Raw genomic sequence first — 22,776 nt, 5'->3', positions numbered from 1 at the left:
GGGAAGTGTATAACTGTTTCCTTTCAAATGCTTTTTCCAATGGGATCCATTGAGGGAAAAGGCTGGAACTAACTAAAACATTATTAAAAACTGTTACGAAGAGAGACAGAGAGATGGAAAACGATAGACAAAAAAAACAAGAGAAAGAATATGAGAGGGGGGATTAACCCCCCCCAGTGTGGAATTGAGGAGGAGGAAAGAGACAAGGCAGGCCATGCCCTGGGCAGAAAAGCCCACTTGGAGAGGGGGCAGCAGCAGGTAAGGGGGTCGCTCCCTTGGCAGTTGGGGCTCAGGATTTCAACACTGCCAGATCCAGCCAGACACGGCAAAGCGCAAGGCTGGCCGAGAGTGCTGCCGGCATGCACAGACCACCGACCTTCCACTGGCTAATCAGAAGTATTTTTCAGGAGGGAAAGGCTCCCCCTGCCCCCGCCAGGTTCCAGCTGGCTTTGCCAAATGGGGATGAGCCCAGTAGACGCTGAGGGTCCACTCAAGACCCACCTAGCCCAACTTCCTCCCACTTCTGAGGCGGGGTGGCTCCAGAGCCCCACACTCTGCGAGAGCATCAGGCTGGAGACTTGGCTGATCTGTGGCAACAATGTCTGAGAATGACAAAAATCCTGCACCACAAGAAGCCAGAGTAAGATCTGCCATGCAGGATTTGCAGGTGCACTTATTCTGCTTCAGGACCCTGAAGCCCCCTGCACGTGTGCACACACACACACACAGCTTGTCCCCCCAATGGGCCCGCATCGTGTCAGTGCACTACCCACTGCAGAAGGCCTTTCGAACCCAGCTACCCTGTTTGCTTTTGAACTATCACGGCTGAGACCTGGCGGTGCTCAGCTCTGTGCCAGCCCCCTGCAGAGTGCTCCCTGCCCTGGGGCCCCCTCCAGATTCTTCGGAACTCCAATTCCCAGCCTCATCATCCTTGGCTGTTGGGAGCTGGAGTCCAGCCACGCCAGGAGGGCTCTAGGTTCCCCACGAAACAACCCCAAGTATGGAGGCTTCTCTAACATCTTGCGTTCTCCAGACCTCTACAGCAAATGCTGTTATTGTTAAACGTTTCTTTCCAGCTCCTCCTCCTCCCCGAGAGGAAGCTGAGCAGGACTAAATGAGGTGGGGGGGGGAGTGGCACACCAAAGGCCAGCTGGCCAGCCTCCCTCTCACAAACCCTGTCAACGCAGCCGGTCCTGTATGGGCTGGCACCCGCGCAACACGGCATCCTTGAGCAGCACAGGATTCAAATCAAAAGGGCCAAGTTTCTGGTCCTCATGGGACAGCAAGAAAACAGCTGGTGTCCTGGGCACCTGGTGAGGGAGGACAAGGCAGACTTTAGCACCTTGCTCAGTCCTCCTCCATCTCCCCTCCTCTGAACGTGGAGCTTTCCATTTTGTGATCAGAGATGAGAATATATCTTGGCCTTCGCCAACCTGAATGAGCCAGTGTGGTGTAGTGGTTAAAGTGCTGAACCTTGACCTGGAAGATCAGGGTTCGAATCCCCACACAGCCGTGAAGCTCACTGGGTGACCTTGGGCCAGTCACTGCCTCTCAGCCTCAGAGGGAGGCAATGGCAAACCCCCTCTGAATACAGCTTGCCATGAAAACCCTAGTCATGGGGTTGCCGTAAGTCGGGATTGACTTCAAAGCAGTCCATTTCCATTTTCCTCACCCGCCCCAGCCAGCACAGCCACACTGATGGGAGTTTGCCATCCAAAACATCTGGAGGGTACCAGGCTGGGGAAGGTTGCCTCCCTTGCCAAAAGCCATCTAAGCTACGAGGGCTGTCGCTGCCCCTCCTCTCTGCCAGGCTGGGGTGGGACACAGGAGCCCTGGAAGCCCCTGCCAGGCTGGGCAAGAGGAGGCCGGCGTGGGTTTCTGCAAGGCTTCCCAGCCTCCGGGTCTTCGGGGGTGCCTCATCTGTGGGCTGCAGCACACATGTGGAGGGATGAGGGGAAAAATAAACAGACAGACAAAAGAATGAGGACGCCCTGCCAATTCCAATCGAGCAGCGTTTCGTCTAAATGCTTATCAAGCTGAGAAAGAGCAGAGTTCTTGGAAAACAGCACTTCCTTTCTTCCAGTGCCAGCCTCAAACACCCTCAAGGACGGGTACAGGCCAGGCCCAGCGGCAGCCCCGTCCCGCCCCGCCCGCTCAGCAAACAACCCCAGCAATGGTGGCTGGTAACGACTTATTACTTTTTTGTTAAAAAGGTTGGGGCGGGGGGAAAGCATCATGACAAAATGTTATCCTTATGACTCTTGGATCTGGCTGCTGCTAATACAAGGTTTTTTCCTTCTCCATCTCCCCCCGTTTGTTATTTTGGAAGCCCCCATGATGGCTTCCGCCAAAGCACCAGACGGCAGCCCTGGCCACTCGGGAGAGTTGCGGTGGAGCAGGGAATCGCAGGTTCTGCCTCCTGTCACTTTAGCGCATGGCTCATTGTATGGGAGAGCATACGCCGTGTGGCCCGTCCACAGGCCGCCACTCCTCCTCTGTGGCAGGCAAAGGGCAGAGAGCTGCACGGTGGATTTCAAAAAAGGTGCCTTTCCTGGGCCAGCCTAGCCCTGTGAAGGAGCATGTAAGCTTTTGAGCATCATTGAAATCTTTTACCAAAATGCAGCGAGGGATGGATTAGAGACCTTGCAGAACTTCATGGCAGCCTAAGATGGTGCAGGAGAAGATCCCAAAGTCCTACTCTCTGAGCTGCACCTCCTGTCTGATTGGAGGCAGCCCTTGGGGTCTCAGCAATGCTGGATGCAGAGGTAGCGGGAGTCACCCACATCCTGCTCCAGCCCTACATGGTTCCCTTAAAAAAAGGGTTGAAGACTGCCCCGCTGCCCAGGAAACGCCTGTTGCCTCTCCAAGCGGCGACCTCCTTCCCCAAAGGGGAGGAACACACACATACCCAGGGCCCATGGGCGCAACTCCGAAACACGGCCTGGTTCTTGACCAGGATTACTTCAATTTGCAAGCTAACTGGCTCCAGCTGCGAGGGGCAGGAAATTTAACAGTAGTACAAAGACCGTCGTTTGAGCTCTGGTGTGAAGGCCGACATTCCCCCTCCCCAAATGCTATAAAAAGAACCCACAGTGGTTTTAGCCCGTTAATTCAAGCCCCAAAGATGCAGGTCTTTACAGATACATCTCTTCTCTCCCCACCCCCAAATATTCTGGCTTCTTAAGAGCATTTAATGGGCTTCCCCTTCTCTCTCTCTTGTGTGTGTGATAGTCAGAGAGGAGGGAAGAAAAACAAAACAAAAACAAGACAAAAACACACATGCACCCAACCCTGGTTGATAAAAGGAAACGAGGGAGATGTGAACAATTGAAAACTACCTAAAAGCTCAGGAGAGGTTTATTTTATTAGTTCTTAATAAATATCTTGCAGATTTCCTGCAGGAAATACACCAGATCACATGTAGAATAGTTTGATACTGATGTCAACGGCATCAACATATGAAATCTATTAGGGGCAAAGCCACAGCAGGGCGATCAGCGCGCAGAAAAGCTGCACGGCACCAAGGCAAGGGGGGGGGGAATCTCACGGCCCTTCCAAATTCTTCGAGAGGTAAAAAAGTCAGCCAAGACACAGAGAGAGGGAGAGAGAGAAAGAAAAAAAATCCCACATCCTGCTTTGGGCTGCCAGCAATCTGAAGTGCCCAGAGATTAATTCTATGTCTGGCCTGGAAATGTGACTTTAAAGCATTGGGGGGGGGACACGGGGGGGAGACTGGGGAAGGTTGGGGGGAGGCCAGGCTAACTGGGGCTGGCACTGTGCCACTAGCTCTCTCCCCCCAACCACCCTGCGCCCCCAGCCATGTTTCAATGTAGACAGCAGTAAACCCCAACAGACAGCAGCCTCCTTCCTGGGCTGCCAGCGACTCGCAGTAACAGCAGCTGCTCTGCGTCTTGCTCAGCAAACGCAGATGGGCCTGAGTGCGCTGCTTCCGCTCTGCACACTATTAAGAGGCAGGCAGGCCGGCCCTGGCCTGGGACGGTTCTCTCTCCCGCCCCCCCCCCAATATCCCAAGCCCCCACCGGAGTGGGAACGTTCCTGCTGGCACACAGGATTCTTTACTCAGATCCCCAATTTTCTCCCATCTTAGACTCAGGCAGAAAAACAGCAAAGGACTATGGGAAAGGCAGGGCCTGGAAGAGAACCTGCCACGACTTCAGAGGGGACAACAGCATACCAGATCAGACACTTCCGCTATGTAGCCCAGTACAGCCTGCTCTGACAGGCAGGGTCTTACGCAGAAAAGGCTCTCCCAGAGAGACAGCCACCTGTCCCTTTTTAACCGGAGATGCTGAGGATCGAACCCAGGACCTTCTGCATGGAAAGCAGCTACTCTACCACCTCACAACAATGCAGAAGTCCAGATGCTGGAGCAGGCCAAAGGGAGCCCACCTAGCCTGGCATCCAGTTTCCTCAGATGGCCAGCCAGATGCCCCAGCGGGGAGCCTGCCAGCGGGACCTGAGCGCAACAGCCTCTTTCCCTTCTGCGGTTCCCAGCAACTGGTAGCCAGAGGTCAGAACCTCCCCAGCGGTCTCCGACAGAGGCACGTGCGGGGGGGGGGGGCTGGTCCCTTTTTAATGTGAAGATGCCAGTGTTGAACCCAGGGCCTTCCACACGCAAAAGAGGGATTCTAGCCCCGACGTACGGCTCCGTCCTTTGAGCCATTAATACCAAAAAGTAGAGTCAACATGGCAAGATCAGCAGCATAAAAATGTCTGGTTTCCTCGTGGCTGCACAGCGATTCCCCAACAAACCACCCTGGCCACGCCCACGGCCTCAGCCTCCATCGGCCACTGATTGGCTCCCTTCCAAAACCACACACCACCATGGAGGAAGCTGCCTTATGCTGAATCAGGCCACTGGCCCATCTAGGTTAGCACTGCCTGCACTGACTGGCAGCGGCTCTCCAAGGTTTCAGGCAGGGAGTCTCTTCCAGCCCTACTTGGAGATGCCTTTGGGGATTGACTCTGAGACCTTCGGCATGCAAAGCAGGGGCTCTACCGCCAGGGGTTCAGTCATCCGGTGAGAAGGGTCCCAGCCAGATCCCTATGTATGAGCCAATCAGAGTGAAAGGAGAGCCAGCCACTGAGAAGACTCTCCTTAGCAGCTAACACGCAGCCTCCAATTTCATGATGATTGGCTCCTGGGGTGTCTACTGTAGTGCAGTGGGGACGCCGAGACAATGCAGAAAGCAAGGGACACGAAGGAAAGAGGTGGCTGTGAGGGGGTGTGGTGTGATTATCGTGAGGGGATGCTGCACTCCTGAATTTGCCACTACACTACTGTCTACCACTGAGCTACAGACCCCCTCCAAAATAAAGTAAGATTCTAGTCCTCGTGATTCTAAAAAAAGGGATGTTTTAAATAGGAACACAGGAAGATGCCTTTGACTGAGTCAGACCACTGGTCCATCTAGCTTAGTATTGTCTACGCTGACTGGCCACACTGGCTCTCCAGGGCTTCAGGCAAGGGTCATTTCCAGCCTTATCTGGAGATGCCGCCCTCGGGGATTGAACCTGGGACCTTCTGCATGTAAAGCTCTACAACTGAGCTATGGCCCTTCCACCACGTTTCAAAGGGCTGGCTAGGGCTGATGGAGAAACCGAAGTCTAAAACATGTAGAAGGCACCAGATTGGGGAAGTCTGCTCGAGAATTTGGCAAGGCAAGCTTTTTTTTTTATAAAGACCTAGTTAATATATCTGTTTTTTAAACTATTTTCCCCCAATACATTTACATTTTGCAGACATTTAGGAAGCTGCCTGCTGGGTCAGGCCAAAGGGGGCCTATCTAGTCCAGCACCCTGTTCTTGTGGTGCCCAACCAGGTGCCCCAATGGGGAGCCCACAGGAAGGACCTGCACACAGCCTTCCTCTCCCCGTTGCTCTGCTCCCCGTTTGCCTCCTGTGGGAGGGTTGGGTGTCTCTCAGGCTACCCCCCCCATGCTCGGCAGTGTTGCTCTCCACCCACCACATCCCACAATCCTACAGGGGAAAGCCAAATCCCATCACAGAGCCTGCAGCAGCGGCCGCTCAGAGAGGCAGGCAGGGAGGCAGTCACATATCCAAAGCAGCCTCTCCAGACACTGCTGGACTCCAACTCCCATCAGCCCTTGCAGCCGGCCCACCAAGGGCCAGAGATGAGGATGTCGATGGGAGTTGGAGTCCAGCCACGCCCAGAGGGCATTGGGCTGGGCAAGAGGAAGGTATGTCGCTTGAACAGTCCGCTGTGGGGCGCAGCCCGAAACCGGCCCTCAAGGCAAGAGGCAGGATGGCAAAGGGGCCGCCCAGGATGCTTATATACAGCTTCCGACTTACACTGCAGGATTTAGGGGAGGCAGTCTGGCTGCTTGGCATGCCTCAGAAGCACGCCTGGCTGCAACCAATCCGTAAGAGGGACTCAGGGGACGCCGTCTTCACAGTCACTCCAAGTGGGATTTACTTCTCACAGAGGAACACAGGAAACTGCCCCCTATAAAGCCAGGCCGCACAGACGGGCAGCGGTGGCTCTCAGGGTCACAGGCAGGGGATCTTCCTCAGAGAGGTGAACACCAGGACCTCCCGCACGCAACACACCTGCTCTGCTGCAGCCAGCCCCTCTCCCCAAACTGCCCTCGGCCAGTCACAGCCCCCAAAATGGGGTGCTGTTTCACATGATGCAGGGGGGAGGGGGCTGGACTGCAGCACGCAAAGCAAAAAAAGTGATGATTCATTGTAAGCTTCGAGACACTGAAGTTGCTCAAGAGGCACAAAGCAGGAACTCCTTCAGCCACTCTCACTGGCAGAGGGGTTACATCCAATGCTGGCCCTCCCCAGAGCAGCCCACTGGAAAATAATGGGATGTGGCTAACTTGGGTCCATCAGTGTCAATAGTGAAACTCTAAGCGGAACATGCGGGACAAAGATATTTGAAACGCGTCAGGAATCCCCCACTAAGAATGACACCTCACTACCCTGGCCCGTTGCCATTTTTAGATGTGTGTCCTCTCAGAACAGGGCGGCCTTTTGAGGGCAGGGGAGGCAAGAAGGCAATGATACATCTGACTGAAAGAGGAAGCGTCCACTGGTCAGTTTATTAACAAGGGCACGTTTTAAGACAGTGGAGCTAAGCCCCGCCGCGCCCGGTTTGCCCTGGGAGGCTATTTTGGATCTGGTAAGAAGAGTCCGGCTGCTGGATCAGGCCAAAAGCCTATCTAGTTCAGAGTCCTGCTTCCCACAGCAGCTGAGCAAATGCTCCAAGGGGAAGCCCACACGCAGGACCTGAGTACAAACGCAGCACTCTCCCCACTTGGAATGCCAACAGCCGCTACTCAGAGGCATACAGCTTCTGACAGTGCAGGGACAACACAGCCATCATGGCTGAGTCACCAACAGCCTGATCCTCCATGAATCTGTCTAATCCTCTGTTAAAGCCAACCTTTTAAAAGTTCAGAGAACGGCAACCAGAATTATCAAGGGGATGGAGCAACTTCCCTATGAGGAAAGTTTGCGGCATTTGGGGCTTTTTAGTTTAGAGAAAAGGCAAGTAAGAGGTGACATGGTAAAAGTGTAGTGGCACCTGCCCTTTGGAATTCCCTCCCCTTAAATATTGGCGCAGAGTGGTAAGCGGTGGTACCGCAGCCGAAGCTCTGCTCACGGACGGAGTTTGATTCCAACGGAAGGAGGAAGTCGAATCTCCGGTAAAAGGGGTCGAGGTCCACTCAGCCTTCCATCCATCCGTGGTCGGTAAAATGAGTACCCGGCCTACGCTGGGGGGTAAAGAAAGGCCGGGGAAGGAACTGGCAATCCCACCCCATATATACGGCCTGCCTAGTAAACGTCGCAAGACGTCACCCTAAGAGTCGGAAACGACTCGCACTACAAGTGCGGGGACACCTTTACCTTTAAATATTAGACAGGCGCCATCTCTGTTATCATTTTGGCGCCTACTGAAGACTTTCCTCTTTTAACAAAAGGCTTGTTAAAAAAGCCTTTTAAGTAAAGACATTATTCCAGTCTGTCTCAGCGTTGGAAATGCTTTTTAAGGAGTTTTTAAAGCTTTTTTTAAAGAGATGCTTTTAAACCTTTTTAAAAATGTTTTTAAGGATATTTTCTTTTAATATATTTTAAAGTCTGGTTTTAAGATCATTTATAGTGTTTTTGTCCCCTGGCCACCTCCTGGGAGGAAGGGCATGATATAAATTACATCAATAACAGTAATAATAATATAAAACTATACATGGCATGAAGAAAGTGAATACAGAAAAATTATTCGTCCTTCTCTCATTACACTAAATTTCGTGGACATCCAACAAAACTGAATGCTGGAAGATTCAAGCCAGACAAAAGGAAGTTCTTCATGCAGTTAAACTATCGCTCCCACAGGAGGCCGTGATGGCCAGCAGCTATGACAGCTTTAAAAGAGGGTTAGGCCAATTCATGGAGGAGGAGGAGGTGGCTATCAATGGCTGCTAGCTGTGATCAGAGGCGGTATATGGGTTCCACAAGGGGGAAGAGCTGCTGATGCACTCAGGTCCTGCTTGTGGGACTGGACGAGATCCCCCCCCTTTGGCCGGATCCAGCAGGCTCCTCTTACGTTATATTCTTAACCATTGGTGGCCATCTCTGTTTCCTGTGGCGGCAAATTCTGTCGTTTAACTTCATAAGTCCCGCCTTTTGCAAAAAGGTAACTCATGATTTTGAAAAATAAAATATAACCCAGAAGGAAAAAAATAACAATAAAGCAGTCTTCACCAACCTGGGGACCTGCCCTACAGTCATTCTGGACTGCAAATCCCCCGCTGCTGTTTCCCAGAGTTCAACTGATTAAGTAACCAGCCAAAAGGTTCTCACAGCTTTCTCCAGCCTGCTGCCCTCCAGATGTTGATGCTGTTATTATTTATTAAATTTACAACATGCCCTTCCGCCCGAAGGAGCCCAGAGAGGCAAAGGTATCAACGAAACAATTTAATAGGTTGGTTAAAATCTCTTGGACTCCAACTCCTTTTGGGACGAAGGGTGGGATATAAATTTAATAAATAAAAATCACAATGGTAACATCGGCAACAACGGTTACTGTCTGCAGGATCCTACAGCTGTGCTAGCTGGGGCCAGAGGAAGTCGCAGCCCGATAACATCTGGAAGGCAACAGGTTGCAACCTACAATGCAACTCCTTAAACTGCAGAAATCTACACGCATGCTGGTTAAGGCTCTTGAACCGATTAGTTTAAGCAGAGACTGGGAAACGGGCTTGTGAATGGGGAGGAGGGGCCACTTCCCCACACTGCTCTTTCTGCCCCTAAGAACCAGAGATTAAGTTAAAACCCTCAGGAGGGACTAATTTTAAAACACCACAAAACCAAGACTGTAGCAAGAAGCTGGTGTTATTTTTACTGGCGGCTAAGGAAACTGGACCCAGTTCAGGGTTTTCCGATTCTGGCACATGCCGTGTGGTTAGCACACCCCGAGGCACCGGCAGAAAGGTGTCACTAGAGGGCTTCTTTGACTCCCCACCACCACCATGCCAGAAAAAACTCTCCTTGTCCCTTGGGGCTCTGCGGAATCCCATGAGCCGTTTTGGAGGGGTCTGGCGTGGGGGAAGGGTTGTCAGTGCTGCCAGACGGGCCGTGCCACGCAGGAGCAGATGCAGGACCATCCAGAAGAGGAGCTCTCGCCTCCCCACGCCCCAGAAGCAGGCTGCATGGTTCAGATTCCGACCCATGCCCCAGAATCCTAAGGTGGGGGGCAGATGCAAGCAGACACTCCGAGGAGCCTCCAGCCTAATCGACACCTGTGCAAACCTTCCTTTCTCTCAGCCTGGACTCACAGAGACTTAGTGCAAAACCTATCTGCATTGTCACAGATAAGCTGCCTCCATCTACCACACCTAGCACAGAGGTCTCCTCTGACTCTGGAAGTCTCAGGTGAAGCAAACTCCTTCCCAGCCCCGCAGCCCGAGACGCCAAGGGCTGGAACTGGGACCTTTGGCCCCTGAGCACTGGGCCCACCTCACCCCTGGAACACCTGAAGAGCAGAAGGGCCCCGAAGCCCGTGGAAATCACAAAGTGGTCACACCCAGTTCCCAGGCATCCGGGAGGAGGCAGACCTCCCTTGAGACAGGAAAGGGGAGCAAAAAGCCCTTCTCCAGGTCCCCCTCTGGGGACAGGGCCCTTTCAACTGTGGATCCCAGTCTGCAGAAGGCACTCCCTGTGAGGTCTGCCTGGCGCCTTCACTGACATCTTTTCACTGCAAGGTGAAGACTATCTTTTCCCCCAGGCTTTCAACAGACTAAGATGATACTGTTTTTTATTAGTGTGCTGCCAAAGATTTCTGTGGCTGTGTGGGGGTCGTTTCTGTTTTGCTGTTGTTGTTTTCCATGGAACGATGCATTTGCTTTGTTTGTGACAGTGTTGTAAGTCGCTTGGAGACTTTCATGGCAAGTGGCTGCTAACGAGAATGATAACAACAATCTGCGCTGCAGAGGGCAACAGTCAGCGGGTGTATTTGACTTCTTTATGGCTTCTCTTTTTAGAAGCTGTCTTGGTTAAAGGAGGGGAGGTTGGAAAGAGGGGGGAGGATGCAGGGGCAAATAAATGCTTAAAATAAACAATGGTGAGGTCAAAGTGTCACACCACAAGGCACACACGACTCTAGACGCCCACATCCTCCTTCCACAGTCACTTAAGGAAAGCCAGATGGAGCAAGCGCCTGAAATTAGCCCTGTAGGGCTCCACCTCTTGCCCTGCTCAGCTGGGAAGGGCAAGGCCAGAATGCAAACTGTGCCTGTGTGTATATGTGGGGAAGGTCTGTGAGGAGTGGGGCTGCGCGTGGGGAGGGAAGGGGGGAAGCGATCCCGGTGGTGGCCCAGTGATTTATAGGAAGTATAATCCAATAATATAGTAAAACAGAACAGTGTGTCTGAGATGGGTTTGATTCCAGGAATTATAAAACAAATTATTAAAAAGAAAAAGGGGCGAAGTTTTGGGGGAAAGCCCCGCAGAGCCCAGACTGGAGTAAATTGGGCACAGATGGGTGGAGGAGGGGTCGTTCGCTCCCCCACCCGAGATGCCCTGCCACAAGGCACGGCTTCAATTAGCTCGCGCCCCCCACCCCCAAATCACAGATTTCTTTTAAAAAGTACATTCTCCGCATGTCTGTGGTCAGGATGAAGGGACCCACCAGTGCCCTGCTGGGCAGATGCGCAGATGGCAACCAAAGAGCCGAGGTGGCCACCTGGGGCAGGGTTTCACGCTCGCCTCTTCATGGCAGGGGAAAGGAGCCCGCTGGGACCTCCTGCTTGTGGCGGCAGCGGTATCGTGGCTGCCCAAAACTGCCCTGAAAGGTCCAAGGGCAGGCGGGCGGGTGGGGAGAGGACAGGGCTCTCAGCCATCACGATGCAAAGGGTGAGCAGGACTCAAAAAGGGAAAGAAAAGAGGCGGCGCTCGTGAGGCTTCCTGGGCACCGTGGATGACGACGCGAGGAGGCTCACAGATCCAAACTGTTAGGCAGGACCTGTTGGGATCATTCTCCAGCGCAAGAGTTGTGGAAATCAAGAGGATGACTGCCCAGGGCGGCTGCAGAGGGAGGACGAGAAGCACCCCTTTCTCCTGCAGAAGGCCCCCGGTTCAAGCCTCAATGGCAGCATCTCTGGGTAGAGCTGGGAGACACTCCCTGCCTGAAACCCCGGAGAGCCACCGCTGCCAGTCAGAGTAGACAATACGGAGCCAGATGGACCAATGGTGTGACTCGAGATAAGGCAGCTTGCTATGTTGCTAGAACCACTGAAATCAATGGACCTGAGTTAAGTCACGTCCAGTGGGTCTACTCTGCCTGTGACAAATGTGGCAGTCGCTGCCAGTCAGTGTAGGCAAAACTAAGCTTGATGGATCTATGGTTCGACTTGGTAAAAGGCAGCTTCCTCCATTCCCCGCAATCCCTGCTGGGTTTTGGAATTCACTAGACTTCTGAAGCTGTGTCTTCTGTGGGAGCTGCCTGAGCACGAGAGCCAAGCCCACCCACCCCCACCAAGCAAAACCTGGAGACAGAGGCAGCCATTGAGGCAGTGCAAGGCCTGGGGCTCTTTCCTGCCAGCCTTGGGGTCTCACCAGGCTCCCCTGCCCACAGGAGGAGCCCCTGGGGCCTTTGCCCGAGACTTGTCCCACACAGACCACCAGTACCTTTGGGCTGAGAGTTGTAGACAGCAAACATGTTGATGGCCATCAGCTGCAGCATGCGGGTGCTCCCGATGGGCGAGGGGCTGTGTTCCAGCAGCACCTGGAACTCGCCCAGGACGTCGGCAGCCACAGCCGGGAACGTCTCCATCCTGAAGGCACCAAGAAAGGAGTGGAGACATTGTAATTGCAAATAAAACAACATTTAAAAATGTGTGGTATCCCGGCTAAGCCGTTCTGCCAGGGCGCAAGGACTTTTAACGGCACAGTGAGACTTCCACGCCTTATCTGCACCCTGCAAAATGTGATGCAGAAGGTTGGGGGAGCCCTCAGAACAGACCTGAGGGGGAAGAGGGCTGGGAAGTCCCACTGTGCAGCTAAACCACCTTGCGCCCTGGCGGAACTGCAGCTCCTGCTCAAAACACACCTGAGCTGTGGACAAGTTCCAGCGGCTGGTCAGTCACCTCTATATGATTTTTAAAAATAGGCCTCACATTTGTGTGAATGAAAGACAATGGCAGAATTGGCTACAGGCTTTGTGAGATTTGGGAGTGGGGGGGGCTGTGAGCGCTTCCAGCCTTAGTCCCCACTGTGAAGACAAAAACATAAGCCTACTTTACAAGGTTGTTGTAAGGACTTGCCAAGCGATGCACCACAAAGCACTTTGAAGAACAGAAAGTGCTGCGTCTATGCTAAGTGCTGTTACAACTGGAAAGTGTGTGTGTGTGAGAGAGAGTGTCTCTTCTGTTGTTTTGTCACAGGAAACATGACCACTTGCACTCATTTGCAACAGAGGGCCCTCTGCAGGTAGCCTAGTTTATTTCTTTATTTTATTTCTTTATTATACTTGTATACCGCCCCATAGCCGAAGCTCTCTGGGGGGTTTACAGTAACTAAAAACAAATACAATTTAAAATACATCTTTTAAAAAACAATTTAAAACACAATTTAAAAATTTTAAACGATATAAAACACATGCTAAAATGCCTGGGAGAAGAGGAAAGTCTTCCCCTGGAGCCGAAAAGATAACAGTGTTGGCGCCAGGCGCACCTCATCAGAAAGATTGTTCCATAATTTGGGGGCCACCACTGAGAAGGCGCTCTCCCTTGTTGCCATTCTCCGCGCTTCCCTCGGAGTAGGCACCCGGAGGAGGGCCTTTGATGTGGAGCGTAGTGTACGGGTGGGTTCGTATCGGGAGAGGCGTTCCATCAGGTATTGTGGTCCCAAGCCGTGTAAGGCTTTATAGGTTAAAACCAGCACCTTGAATCGAGCTCGGAAACATACAGGCAGCCAATGCAAGTGGGACAGAATCGGTTTTATATGTTCGGACCGTCTGGTTCCTGTTACCAATCTAAAGTCAGCTGCAAATCGGCCCTCATGTGGGACACCGTAAGAGCTGAAAGCAGGCAGGGCTAACCCATGGCCCTCTGGATGCTGTGGGATTCCAACTCCCAGCAGCCCCCACAGCAGCCGGCATGGCCAGTGGTGGGGGAGGAGGATGGGACTCGGGGTCCAGCAACCCCTGGAGGAGGAGCGTCACAGGTTCTCCCCCTGAATTAGAAAGAGATTGTTGGCTGGCGCCCACTTGGTGGGCAATCTGAGATAAGAGGCTGAGCAGAGGGGCCAGGCCTTTGCCCTCTCCCCCAGCCAGGGGAGTGGCAGTGCCAACCCTTCCGAAGTATCACAGGGCCAAGTGAGGGGACAATGGGGCAGGACATGGGCAGGACATGCGCCGCCTTGCATGCAGGAGGCTCCAGGTCCAACCCCTGGGCGCTTCAGGTAGAAGGACCAGGGAGCGAGGATGGGAATGGCGGCAGGAAAGACTCTGCTCTCCTGGCGAGCCTCTGCCAGTCAGAGCATACCATACTGGGGCCAGATGGAGAAGACAGAGTGTGCAAGAGCTTCCGAAGCTTCTGCAACACAGAGAATCCGGGGCACCAAGAGTTGTTGGCTCAGTTTGTTAAGGGCCAATTCATGGGGGGCAGGGTTAGCCAAGGGCAATCCACCATTGCCACTAAACAGAGCTTCCACAGACAAGAGGCAGTCTACCTCCAAACACCAAAAAGCAGGGACAATGGGCAGAAATGGCCAACACTTCCTGCTTGTGGAAGCATCTGATTAGATGTTGCTGGAGATGAACTTGCTGGATCCTTGTTCTGATAAAGGAGCCCTGGGAGCGGACAGGCTCACCCCCTCTTCCCCTGCCGCACCCTCCAGAGCTGACCGAGGAGGAGGATTCACACCCGGTGCCCTCCATTCCAAACACAAGCCCAGTTGCTAACAATATTGAATTCCAAAAGGCCTCGTAATGTAGGAAAAATAAAACAAACATCCTGCAGGCTTACCCAATCCTGGTAAACAGCTTCCCATGGGCATGCAGAAAACTCAGGACGAACCTTTTGTTCAGCTGCATGGGAAAGAGGAAAAAAAAAAGACGATGAAGAAGATGAGAAAACAATTCGAACACATTCACTCTCTCTCCCCCCCCCCTTTTCCTGTGAACAAGCTCAGAAGTCCCGAGTGACAGGATAACCTGGCCAGGGATACGGGGGTGGGTATGGCAGATGGGAACCAAATGTCTGTGCCACGGCCCTTTCTCTTCCCAAGCGCCAGGGCAAGTGCCAGACAGCTGCAAGCAGGGGGGAGAGGGGGGAGCCACGCCAGCCCCATGGCACCCTCTGCTGGCGGCCAGGGCTCTCTGCAACCCACACAGAATCTGCTAGGGGCGAGGAATCCTGAGGGTCGCCAGGGAGGACGCCACCATTGTCGCCCTGCAGTTGCAGCTGGAAAGCTCCAGAGGGCAACTCAAGTGCAAGCGCAAGCTTTGCCAACCTGGTGCCCTCCAGATGGTTTTTGGACTACAACTCCCATCAGCTCCCACAGCCAGCGTGGCGGGCACTCTACAGGCTTGTTACGAGGGTAAGACAACCCCTAAGACTCTTCCAAGGGAACGGCAGGCATATAATATATCAAATACATTAAAATAAATATATTTAAATATATATTAAAATAAACAAAACACATTCATTGGAACAACAATGACCTAGACATGGAGGGAATGTTGCTAGAGGGGGAAAACATTGGGGTAGAATTCTGTTATTGACATACTCCACACAGACACCCCCCCCAGTCTCCTGCTCAGAACCAACCCTGGCTCCAGCCCCACATTTCAATTTCCATTTCAGTAATTGGCCAAGGAACACCCTCCCCCCGCCCCATAGTTTGCAAACAGGCAGCCGCGCAAGAAATGGACGCAAACAGCAAAGTTGGACTGGGCCAATTCCAGTCCTGAAATCGAGATGCGCCTCACCCCCAGCATGCAAGTCCTGCCCCTGGCCACTGCTCTCCATCTGCCCACGTGGCTCCTCGTGGGCACAGGAGCAGCGCAGTGCCAGCAAGAGCTGAGGAGGCCTTGGTTCAAATCCACATCTGACCCATGAAGCTCCCAGTATGTGACCTTGGGAAATCCACTCTCTCAGCCGAACCTACCTTACAGGGTGGTTGTGAGGAGAAATCTGGGGGGGGGGCACACACACTTAAGTGCACTGGAAGAATGGAAGGATGTATAAATAAATAAAAACAGGTACAACCTCAACTACTTGAGGTGGAACCTGGAAGAACTGAAGAGAACCAGTGAGGTGCAAGGGTTGCCAATGGGGTGCCCCCCAGATGTTGCTGAGATAACACTCCTGCCATTCCCGACCATTGGCCATTTTGGCGGGTGGGGGGTGTTGATCAGTGTTGTAGCCTGGAACTCCTGGAGGGCAGCAGGGCTGGGTAACCCCGGGCTAGAGCGGTGAAAACAGGCTCAAAATCCCTCACTCGTCCATAAGGCTCACTGGGTGACCACGGGCCTCTACTTTCTCTCAACCTAACCTACCTCACAGGGTTGTTGTGAGGACAGAATGGGGAGGGGGAAGAACCATGTTTGTACACTGCCTGGAGCTTCTTGGGGGACAAAAAGGTGGGATATAAATGTAATAATAAGGAGGAGGATACAATGATGATACTGGGGGAGGGGGGTGAGGAGAAAGAGGAAAGGGCATTCCTGCTCCCCCCGCCAGGCCAGGCATTCAGACAGCGGCTGCAAAGTGACACCAAGCGCCTGGATTTGACACCTATGTGACCCTGATGAGCTCAGCCCTGGGAAGAGGCAACCAAGCAGCAAAGTTCAAGGCCAGGCCAGTGGCTGCTCTCCAAATGACTCTCGCTTTGCTCCTTGCGTGACTCACCTGCCAGCAGCCCCTTGGCCCCCCTGGCTGTGAGAACCTCCCAATTCTCACAGCCAGAGGGAAACGGAGCCCCAGGAGAGGAAGTGGCACCACCTGCCGGTGTGTGGGGCAGCGCTTCCCCAAAGCCGTGGCCGAGAACTGCACCTCTCCCTCTCCCTCCCACAAGCCGCGCAGAGCCCACCCTTTCCCACTGCAGAGGGGATTTTCCCATCTCTTTCTCTCGCACACACACAGTGAGAAAGAGGTCCCCACGGTACCTATTTTATTGGGGGGGAGGAACGGCGGAGCGACTCAGCCAAGGCCACCCAACAGGTTCAAGGAGCCCAGCCTGGGTGACCTCCAGGCAAAAACAATTTGCTCCATGTAGAAATGCTTTTGTGCTTTTCTTCCCCTGCAGTGAAACTCCCCAGGGTAGGTGACAACAGAGTAACTAACTCCCTTCCAACTCTGTGATTCTGGGGTGGGGTGAGCCAAAAAGAGAGAGAATAGCAAACAGTGATTTTTTAAAATGCCCTTGTTGAACAGAGCAAGCAGTAAAAAGCCATCGTTAAAACCAACCTACGACAGCCATCTGCGGCCGGAAGGTTGGGACTGGCTACCGGGTCATGGCCTGAGTTAAGGGAGTGAGGACAGCTGCTCAACCACCATGCAAATATACGGTTTAAAAAACAGCTAAGAAACGGGTCCCCAGAGGCACGTTGAGGGTGTTGCTCCATCCAGCTCAGTACTGCCTGCACTGACTGGCAGATTCTCAGGCAGGGAGTCTTCCCTAGCGCTACCTGGAGGGGCCATGGGGGACTGAACCGGGGGCCTTCGGCTTGCAAAGCAGACACTCTGCCACCGAGCAGGGGCTGCAAAGGTTGGAAGGCACGCATGCCCACCCACCGGATCAGCCTCTGCCAACCTGGAGCCCTCCAGACGTTTTGGAGCAGCACCATCCCCAGGCGAAAGCTGAGGGAAGGGGCACAGAGGCTAAAGGGGCCTCCATGCAAGTGGAGCTCCACCTCAGCGTGGCTGGCGAGGAGCCACTGGCAGCCTCCCCCTCATCCATTCATTTGCTTAACCCTTTGTAAGAGCCCCGCAGCAGCTGGATCCGCCAAAGGGGCCCACCTCCTCCAGCATCCTGTGCTCAGAGTGGCCGCCCAGATGTCCCAAAGGGAAGCCATGGGCAGCCCGAGTGCCAACAGCACCCCGCCCCACTTGCGATTCCTCCCAGCAACGGGCATTCAGGGGCAGGCCGCCCCAGACAGCAGCGGCAGAGCGTGGCCGTCATGGCGAGGAGCCACTGACAGCAAGGGCCCCGCTCTCAGGCCGCACTGCAGGGAGCTTGGCGCTGGCAGACTGCACCGCACTCAGCACCTGAGCCCGACGGGAAGGAGGCAGGCACCAAATAAGGGCAGGATTCCAGCACGGCTGCTCCTGCAGGGCCGGGAGGAGGGCGGAGAGGCTGTTTCAAGTTAAAAATGGTTACTTCAGGTTTGGAAGCGGATTTCGGTATCTGTTCTTTATCAAGCGAGGCAAACGTTCCCCTCAGCAGCCGCAATGCATCTGCGGAACAGAAGGCGGCCAACGGAACCGGCGCGGGGCAGCGGAAGGGCAGCTCCTCCGCCAGGGGACCGGATGGGGGAGGGAAGGAAGGAGGCTCCGCTGATGTTATGGGGGGGCAGATGGAGTGGCTACTGGGGGAGGGGGGTAGCCATGACCCCTAAAAACGTGGCTGTGGGGGAGGGGGACAGCAGATGCACCTGGGGAAATGCGCAGTGAGAATGCAGACTCCACATTCCTCCCACCACCGAGCTGCTCTTTCCCACGGCTGACGCTGGGTGCCATTTGGGGCATCTCTGCAACATGGGCCAGCTCCCTCCCCCCAAAAGGACCACCGTCTTGCAGCAGGGCACTGTCCACAGCTTCTTCCTCCTGCACCCCCCACAAACAACAGAAGAGTCCCACTGCAGCTGGGCCAGGCCAAAGGGGCCCGTCTAGTCCAGCCTCCTCTTCTCTCTGTGGCCAAGGCGATGACTCAAAGGGAAGCCTGCCAGCAGGGCCCAGCAGCAACTCCTCCCCACGTGAGACTCCTCCCAGCAAGCGTGGCAGAAAAGGGACACCAGAGTGTGGAAGGGGGGCGGGGGCGGGAAGAGGCACGTTGCCCCTCCAGATTAAAAAGTCCTGGCAAACAGGAGCGCTCGCTTTCCACTAGCCCATCGCTAACCCTAACCCTTCCCTGTCACCATGCTGGCTGCTGGGATGCCGGAGGCAGACATCATCCTCGGGAGGGCCGCAGGCATTCCCCACCCTTGATCTAAGGTCGCTCCTGCCACAACACCCATGTGCGTCATTGAAAAACAAAGGAAAGGTGTTCCTTGCTTCAGAAATACTGTTTTTGTCCATATGGAAACTGAAACCAACATATGGTTGTTGTGTATTGATTGAAGGGCAGAACCTAGGGATCTTTATAATGAATAAATCAATAAAACTACATATGAGTCAATGCCGTGCAATCCACTCATTTTTAAATCAAACTGCAAAGTCTGAATTCTCACACTTCCAGAAAAACCAGGTCAAGCTGACACCGGACCCAGAATCCAACATCCTGGAGCTCTTGGTTCCCACTTTAGAAAGGGAAAGAGAAGCTCTTAGTCCTTAAGTTACTGATAGGGTGAGGCATGTGGGGGGGAAACTCAGAAGCCCAAGAGGGAAAAGGGAGGATTCGGAATGTGTGTCGGTGTGTGGTTTGAGGAGGGGGCTCCTGCAATCTGCAGAATACAGTCCCCCCCACACACACAAGCTGATGTAGAGAACAAACGGGCAGATATAAGCCAACGTTCAGGGCACAGAAATGGGAAAATGTACAAAACAGACCCAAGCCAACCGCATGCAAAAGTGCACACAGCCCTTTTTGCTGGGCAAGGGGGCCCACTCCAGGGCCCACTTCTCCAACGAACCATGTGACAGCAATCCCCTTTCTCTTCTCTCTCTCTCAAATGACGACGCGTTTCGCCTTTGCGTGCCTGGAAACTCTCTGCGGCAGCTTCACCCTGGCCTCGTGGGTGGCAGAGAAAGGTCAAGTGGGGCCGGAAGGAAGGGGAAGGCACTGCTCGAGGCTCCCTCGAGGGCTGCGGCAAGGAGGCCTAGTGGGACAGGGGACTCGAGCCCCTGCAGCAAGGAGGAGGATGGGGAAGGTGCCGTTCCCCAAAGCCCTTCCGCTCCCAAGGCCCAGGGAGGGGGTGCAGCTGGTGGCTTGGAGGAGGGGGAGCGAACCACCCCCGCCACAAGCACAAGCTGCTGCGTGCCGAGTGTCACGTCCCCAAGCTAGTGGGGGCCGGGCATGTGGTTTTCGTGTCTAACCAGCCCAACTGCAGCCTGGCACCCGCGGCTTCCTCCCTAGAGAACTTCTCTCTCCATTAGAGGAAAGAGATCAAACCTCATGGCTCGAAACGAAACAGCTCAACTTAAAATAAAGCTCAGAGGTGGTTTTGGTGACCGGGGTCAAGGAAACAACATGCAGGAGCGCTGAGTTGCCCATCACGGCACAAGCGAGGGGAAGCTGAGCCCACTTCCAGCCTGGGAACTGCTTCAGAAACAGAAAGGGAGGGTGAGAAAGAGAGAGAACACGTACGCACCCCGGAGCTCTCTAAGTCTTTTCAAGGCTCCCCAAAAGTGGCACAGAAGGCCAACAAGATCGCATTGTCCCTGGCTGCAGGCGCTGGGAGTCGAGCGCTCCCACAGGGCAATCCCAAGCCAGCAGAATCCAACTTGCAAGCAGCAGTCGCCGGGCAGATGGGGACGTGCAGGGGAGGCCCTCAAGAAGCCAGGCTCCAGAACTTTCCAGGCCCACTTGCCCAGGCCCTTGGCCTATGAAGAACCAGACATCTCTCCGTGCCTGACCTCTCCCACCCTTCCACCTCCTCCTGAGACTCAATGGGCCCCATGGGGTGAAGAGGCCAGAAGGCACGGCAAGACATGCTTCTGGGAGGAGCACCGACCCCTGCACGGGTGGTGATGCTGGACCCAGCTGGAGCAGGTCTGCCACTGGCAGGGGAAGGGCCTGGGCTCAGTGGCCGAAGGGCTCCTGCTTTGAGCCCAGAAGGTCCCAGGCCCAATCCCCAACCAGCAAAGCCTGGAGTCTGGGAGAGCCACTGCCAGTCAGTGTGGGCAGTACTGAGCTACATGGACGAATGGAATGACTCAGTACGCGAACTCCAAAATCTTCAGCTTTGCTCCTTGATCCACAAAGCCCTCCCCCCGGTTCCTCAGCAGGACAACCTGTGGTCTCCGTCGGGCCCCTTCTTGCCAACCATCCCACCTTCCCTTCCCTGCCCGGCTGCTTCCTTGGGACAGGACCCATTTGCACAGCAGAGGAAGGCAATGGCAAACCCCCTCTGAATACCGCTTGCCATGAAAACCCTCTTCATAGGGTCGCCGTAAGTCGGGATTGCCTTGAAGTCCGTCCATGTCCATTTCAAATATCTCCCGCCCCTCCACTACACGCACCCCAAAGCAGCACTGCTTGGATAGCAGTTCCCCCACCCCACGGCACCTGAGCCCATAATTTAACTAACACTGTTCAAAAGGCCAGGGGTGGGGGGCAAGGCACCCTGCCCTCCTGCAAAACGTCCCTCCACCTCTCACTGTAAGCCACATCACTATTAATTTGTTAAATTGTATGTTACTGTTTTCAGTGCTGTGAGGTACTCAGAACACTCTTTGGAAATATATACCTTTAAAAAATGAAATAAATTATTCCGAACTCCATCCCAGGAGCAGAATACAATTGTCAGAAACCCAACTGTCACCAGCATCTTGCAGCGGCCTGTGCCTGCCTCCACCACAACCCCAGATCTCCTCCTGCTCCAGGACCAGGACCACACCGGGTGACTCTGGATACAGGTAAGCCACCTGCAGACCGGAGGCAAGGCCTTGTCCCTTTGTGCTGCCCCTGAGCGACTCTCCCTACGCAGCTCAGGGCAGACAAGGACAAGCATCCAGGAAGAGAGAGAGAGAGACACACACACACACGTTTTTGCTCTAGTTCCCCTCTAAAACAGCGCACGGCGTGGAAGAGAGCTGCCCCCACAAAGGAGCCAGCCTGACCTGCACAAGAAGAGGAGCCACGCCACCCAGTGGCCGAAGGGGGCACTGCAGAAGCTCCTCTTGGTGAGACCCCCCTCCCCAGCCAGCCAGCCCGGATTCCACGGTTAGCAACACCTCCCCAGGAGACCCTTCCGCACAATCCCCGAGGAGGAAGCCGCATCTCAGCCACACTGAGCTGTGGCACTCACGTCGCTGGGGCTGAGGCCCCCGAGCCCGCTGTCCTGCTCCGAATCCCGGCCGGACTCATGGCCCTGGCTGGAGCGGGGGTGGGAGGGGTGGATCCAGAGCTCCAGGCGGGTGGCATCGTCCCCAGAAGGCCGGAAGGCGGACTTCTTGCCCTTGCAGCGCTGGCCGGGGCTCTTCTTCTGCTCCACCTGCTCCGCCTGCACAGGGGGGAGAAGCGGCCGTCAGTGGCAGGGGGGCCTGCGCCCCGGGACGGCCCAAGGGAAGGGTAAGGCGGCTCCTCCCTCCCGCCCCTCACCTTCCGCTTGGTCTCCTCAAAGAGGCTCATGAGGCTCTCCTTGGCGGTCAGGATGGGGTTGCTGGCCGCCAGGCTGCGCATGTAGTAGTAGACGGCGTCCAGCTTCCTCCTCTGCGGAGACACGACAAGCAAAGGCTTGTTACAAGGAAGAACCAGGAGGCAGCTCTGGGGGGCCCTCAGAGGAATCCACCAGGCAGGCCCCTTTTGCGGAGAAGGGGAGGCCGGAGAGAAAGGGCAAGAGCAGCAGGGATATCGACATCCACACACGTGCGTGCCTGTCGTTTATTCGGCCCAACATGTTCCAATAGGACAGCAGGGAAAGAAAGCCACACAAACAGCTCCTCGGTCACACTTGGGGCCAAATCACCGAGGAACAGAGGCAGCTGCCGCACATGGAGTCAGGCCGCTGGTCCATCTGGCTCAATCCCGTCTGCGCTGACTGGGAGCGGCTCTCCAGGGTCTCCGTCAGGGAACCTTCCCAGTCAATGCCCGAACCCAGAACCTTCCGCGTGCAAGCCTGGCACCCTTGGTCGCCTGACAGCCCATCCAGCCCATCGCAGCCAGGCCCACGTGGGTCTCTCCCTCTTACCGTGTAAACAGCCAAGAGAGCCAACTGGTTGTAGGGGCGTCCATTCTTGGGGGCAATGTGCTGGGCCTTCAGGTACCAGCTGGGGAGGGAAAAAGAGCAAAGAGAGCGAAAGACTGGGCATCGCCAACTCCAGGGGCAGGAAGCTTCCAGTGTAGGAGTTAAGGCTGGCCGGCAGCAGAAGAAGCAGAGCACTGTTTGCTCCTGCCAGGACAGTGGTG

The 22,776-nt window shown here is 54.6% G+C and overlaps 1 protein-coding gene across 5 annotated transcripts in view; it reads right to left on the bottom strand.

Annotated features, from left to right (window-relative positions):
* SMG6 (SMG6 nonsense mediated mRNA decay factor) overlaps positions 1 to 22,776 on the bottom strand; it is a 91,345-nt gene that overhangs the window by 57,231 nt on the left and 11,338 nt on the right. For all 5 annotated transcript variants that reach the window (XM_061604832.1, XM_061604830.1, XM_061604831.1 and 2 more), the window contains exons 6-10: positions 22,559 to 22,637; positions 21,970 to 22,080; positions 21,677 to 21,871; positions 14,511 to 14,572; positions 12,172 to 12,317 (exon numbers count right to left, since the gene is read on the bottom strand). In XM_061604832.1, the coding sequence (XP_061460816.1) occupies positions 12,172 to 12,317; positions 14,511 to 14,572; positions 21,677 to 21,871; positions 21,970 to 22,080; positions 22,559 to 22,637 (593 nt within the window). The remainder of the gene's footprint in view (positions 1 to 12,171; positions 12,318 to 14,510; positions 14,573 to 21,676; positions 21,872 to 21,969; positions 22,081 to 22,558; positions 22,638 to 22,776) is intronic.

The sequence above is a fragment of the Rhineura floridana genome, chromosome 21, assembly GCF_030035675.1.
Source record: "Rhineura floridana isolate rRhiFlo1 chromosome 21, rRhiFlo1.hap2, whole genome shotgun sequence".
NCBI classification, from domain to species: domain Eukaryota; kingdom Metazoa; phylum Chordata; class Lepidosauria; order Squamata; family Rhineuridae; genus Rhineura; species Rhineura floridana.
The sequence above is the reverse complement of the archived record's forward strand: the minus strand, read 5'-3'. Positions and strand labels throughout refer to the sequence as shown.